Source organism: Gastrolobium bilobum, unplaced genomic scaffold, assembly GCF_033153095.1.
Source record: "Gastrolobium bilobum isolate Gb01-03AN ecotype WA unplaced genomic scaffold, APGP_CSIRO_Gbil_v1 utg7546, whole genome shotgun sequence".
Taxonomy (NCBI): Eukaryota; Viridiplantae; Streptophyta; class Magnoliopsida; order Fabales; family Fabaceae; genus Gastrolobium; species Gastrolobium bilobum.
This window is the reverse complement of record NW_026897020.1, coordinates 57,612-62,107: the sequence shown is the minus strand read 5'-3', so window position 1 is coordinate 62,107 and position 4,496 is coordinate 57,612. Positions and strand designations below refer to the sequence as shown.

General features: G+C 34.0%; 1 protein-coding gene across 1 annotated transcript; it reads left to right on the top strand.

The window, feature by feature from the left end:
* Positions 1-2,503: 2,503 nt before the first annotated feature.
* LOC133303477 (transcription factor bHLH93-like) lies at positions 2,504-3,871 on the top strand. Its single transcript, XM_061503388.1, has 4 exons — positions 2,504-3,091; positions 3,220-3,378; positions 3,480-3,647; positions 3,785-3,871. The coding sequence occupies exons 1-4, from the start codon at positions 2,504-2,506 to the stop codon at positions 3,869-3,871; spliced, it is 1,002 nt and encodes a 333-aa protein (XP_061359372.1).
* Positions 3,872-4,496: the final 625 nt, after the last annotated feature.

Sequence of the window (4,496 nt, the reverse complement as noted above, 5' to 3'; positions counted from 1 at the left end):
GTGATTGACATTTCGAATCTAGTTTTTCACTATTGGGAAAAATCACAATCTAATATATATACATTGATGATATTTATACATCATTTGTGTTACAATTTTTTTATACTACTCTCAAAAAGATAACACAATAAGATACATATATATATTTTAACGCATTCTTTTTCTACCCTCATTTTCTTAAACAAGAAAAGTATAAAAACAAGAGAGAGTATATGATCATTTATGTTATGCAAATATCAAAATCCATATATACACATGAAAAAAAAATGCACTCCTCTGCTGTAAAGCTAGCACCATATAACTAACAAAAGAAAATGTCATTATTTCTTTTGTAATTAGCTTGTTATTTACATATGAATAGTATATTCTTAGATTCTTCACAGGATGATCATAATTCAAAATGACTTAATCTTTTTACATCATTGGCATTTCATAATTTTTTTTTAATAATACACTCATAAAATCAAGACAGCATTGTAATTAATTCCCTGCTGGAGGGTATACCCATGGTCGACTTCTATAATTAATTATTCGTGATGACAATGACATATTGACATTAATGAGGATGCTCAACCTAATCAGAAACCCTTCATCAAGGGAAGATGAAGTATCAATTTTTATTTAATTTAATTTATTTATTTTTTGTTGGATAAGCTTCAGATTTGATAAGGTTCGAAAATATGTTTGCAAGGTTGTCTCTACCGCATAACAACGCGTTAATATGTTTACCACAAATGAATCCCATTGATGACGGAAGAACTCTTTCTGGAAACATATATACATATAATCTGATTTGCAAGTTGCAAATATTTGCTTGCAAGTTGCTAACCAAGTGGCCATGTTCGGCATATTAATTGTTATTAGGCTTATAGGTTATAGCTGCTAACCCCTACAGGAAGCATGTTGCACAATTAGTAAGGGGAAGCATGTTGGGGCAAGTGTCAAAAACCTCTACGTTTTGGATTTGGATAACAGATAAACCGACATATGATCATATTATTTGATTACAATCACTCATTATTGATGATGAGATAAGAGAAAAAAAAGTATATAACTTTTAAATAATAAGTGGCGTCTATGATCAAACAATATGATCACATGACTATTTTTAAACATGAGGATCCAAATTCCTACGTTTTAGGATTAGTCTCGTTCAAATGATTGTCCTCGAATTTGCATTGGATATACATACATGTATGAAGCACCATGTTGCTACTAGGAGTTAGTTTTTAGAGCCCCACCACCTACCAAGAAAAACTGCTGCACTATTACGAATTTACGACGGCAACAATAATGAATATTATCGTCCATATAATTTCGTGGTACAAGATCAAGTAGTAGAGCCAAAACTGGAAAAAAAAAAAAAAAAAAAAAAAAAAAAAACTAGAGAATCAATACATACGAAAAGTGTCCATATAGGGAACGGCTCAGTGGTGTTGAAGATCGGATGAGACAAAACGGCAAGTTAAAAAAAAATTCTATGATATTTGCATATTGGTAAACTAGTAAAAAACCAAACACATTAGACGATCCATTTTAAGATATAGTACGTGGTTGTATTTATACGATTATTGTATTCGTGTACGTAAACATAATGTTGTAGAGATACAGAAATGTCTTACATATACTTTCCAGGTGGAATGAAGGTTCTATATACTTATAGCTTAATAAAACCAAAGTAAAATAGATAGTCTAATTTATTATTGGGTTTAATATCTCTATATTGTATGAGATAAAATTAACTCATATGCACATATTAAAATGTATGGAATAATTTTTTTTCTTTCTTTTTTCACATGAGCTTCATACACTTTTACATGTGTGTAAGAAATAATTTTATCTTCTAACTACATCATAAAAAATATCAAATCCTTCATTATTTTACAAGTATGGACAATTTGTATTAAGTATAATTGAATAGGAAAGGTAGTGCAGAGAAAGAACAAAAAAAGACCACCAACCCATTTGAATTTGTGAGATAAGCCAAACTTTGGAGGTATTGGGTAGTGGGACCTAACTCTGAAATCTTCTTCAAGGTAGCAGAGAGAAAGAGAGAGATGCAGGATTTGTTTTTTGTTCTGCTCTTAACAGTTTATATTACAGATCCTTAAAATACAAAGAACCTGAGAGGGTTCATGATGTTAACTCCATTCTTTCTGGTTCCAGAGATATATGATCGAGGGTCAAACTTTCCTGAGAAGTCATATTAAATGTTTAGTTTGTTTTTTAGTGCAGAAATTTCGGTGAAAAAGACACAAATGGGCCCTCTTTTCCCGGGGGAAGAGTCAAGAGAGAGGTGTGAGATGAAAACCAGATTCCATTGCGGTCTTACGCTATTGGTGCAAATGAAAACCACATAATGCATATAATAATGAGATGCTTTTCTGTGTGCCCTTATAAATGCCTCTAACTTGGTACTCTATTTTCTCAAGGTGTTTCCTAAATAATTAGCCTTCACATCATAGAGTGTGTGTGTGTGTGTGTGAGAGAGAGAGAGAGAGAGATGGAGCTCTATGACCATGATTTCTTGGAGGAGTTACTGGCTCTAAGAAGAGAAACATGGGACACCAATCCAAGTTCAGAAGAAAACCAGCACTTCTCTAATGGGTGGAGTTTTGACTGTTTAGATCAAAACTCTCATGCTTTTCTTCCAAATTCTTCCACTTGCCAAGAAGTTCCTCAAAGTTATAACAACGACTACTCTTTCAATGAAATCTATAGTTCCTTACTCGATGAATCCTATGCAGCACAGTTTACTGATTCTTCCTATAACACTCTTCATACTCCTCTTAATACCCCTCCATTTCTAGCTCAAGAAGATAACCCATTGTCCATGATGGAAGACGAGGATCCTGGTTTGCTTGGGGAAGAGCTTCATAATTTGAACCTTCAAACCACATGCAAAATGGAGCCTAGCCAATCCCCTGAAATAATGCCTGCTTTCAACAAGGGTAAGTGTCTTGAAAGAAGGAATAGAGCAAAGAAGCTGCAGGGGCAACCCTCCAAGAATCTAATGGCTGAGAGAAGAAGAAGAAAGAGATTGAACGACAGGCTCTCCATGCTAAGATCAATTGTCCCTAAGATAAGTAAGGTACGCAGTAAAAATCATTCCATGAGTACTAAAATGTAAAACACATATATATATAGAGAACTACTGTATATAGTTTGTGTCATATATATGCAGAAAGTGCTAATTTCCTTGTTGAATTCTTACCGCAGATGGACAGAACATCTATACTAGGAGACACTATCGATTACATGAAAGAACTCTTGGGGAAGATCAATAATTTGAAACAAGAAATAGAAGTAGATTCAAACATGGCTGGCATTTTCAATGATTTAAAGCCAAACGAAATCTTAATGAGAAATTCTCCTAAGGTATGGATTTTATCTGCTAGTCTTAAGAGGTCAAATCACAATTGAAGGATCATAATTGAGATTTGGTGTAATCATGTATTGTTTTTCCCCCCTCTGTGTAGTTTGATGTGGAGAGAAGGAATGTCAACACAAGGGTTGAGATCTGCTGTTCAGGGAAGCCAGGCTTGTTGCTATCTACAGTAAAGACCTTGGAAGCATTAGGCATTGAGATCCAACATTGTGTTGTTAGCTGTTTCAATGATTTCACAATGCAGGCTTCTTGCTCAGAGGTATATTAGTATGATGGTTTTTGGGCACTGTAGAAATTATTTGGCTGTAGTCTTTGTATTAAACAGATATATTAATCTTTTTTGTTGAGCAATATGGAGTGGTATTCAATCTTATTATCTTGTTTGTTATGTAACAGGATTTGGAGCAGAAGACAATTCTGAGTTCTGAAGATATAAAACAAGCACTATTTAGAAGCGCAGGATATGCAGGAAGATGTTTGTGAGAAAAGAACAAAAAAAAAAAAGAGGGGGGAGGGGAAGCATGTTCCCTTTAGCTATAGAGTAGAGTTTTTGAGTTTGTGATATCCATTGAGATTTACAAGCAAGACAAAAGCTGCATTGTTTTTTTCTTAAATGTATGGAAATAAATGATTTCTTCAACAGGAGCACCATAACATTGCTTCAAAAATGGTGATTGGCTTTGTTCTCTAACATATTCCTACTACAAAGGCCAATTTGATCGAATTGCCAGGGTGTGATGGAATCGTGCTTATGATTCTTTGGCACATTTCATCAAATACAAAGTAGGGAACTTTTGAAAGCTGTCTTGCTGAGGACAGCATCCTTTATTGCATAAACCTCATATGTAATCAGAAATATGTTTCATGTGGATGTAGTACAATTTAAGGACGACGCCTGCTAATTGCCCTCAGGAATAGGAAAATGCGCATGGAGGGTCAAGCAAAAGTGTAACATTTTAAGAGTAAAGTTCAAGATTTTTGTCTCTATCACTTTCAGATATGTCTTTTCAATTTCTCTTTGCGTGCAACTTACTATGTTTAAAGGGTACAGACTTTTTTCTATAGAATGATTTGACGATGATAATTCTGAATGAATGAATTCTATTAC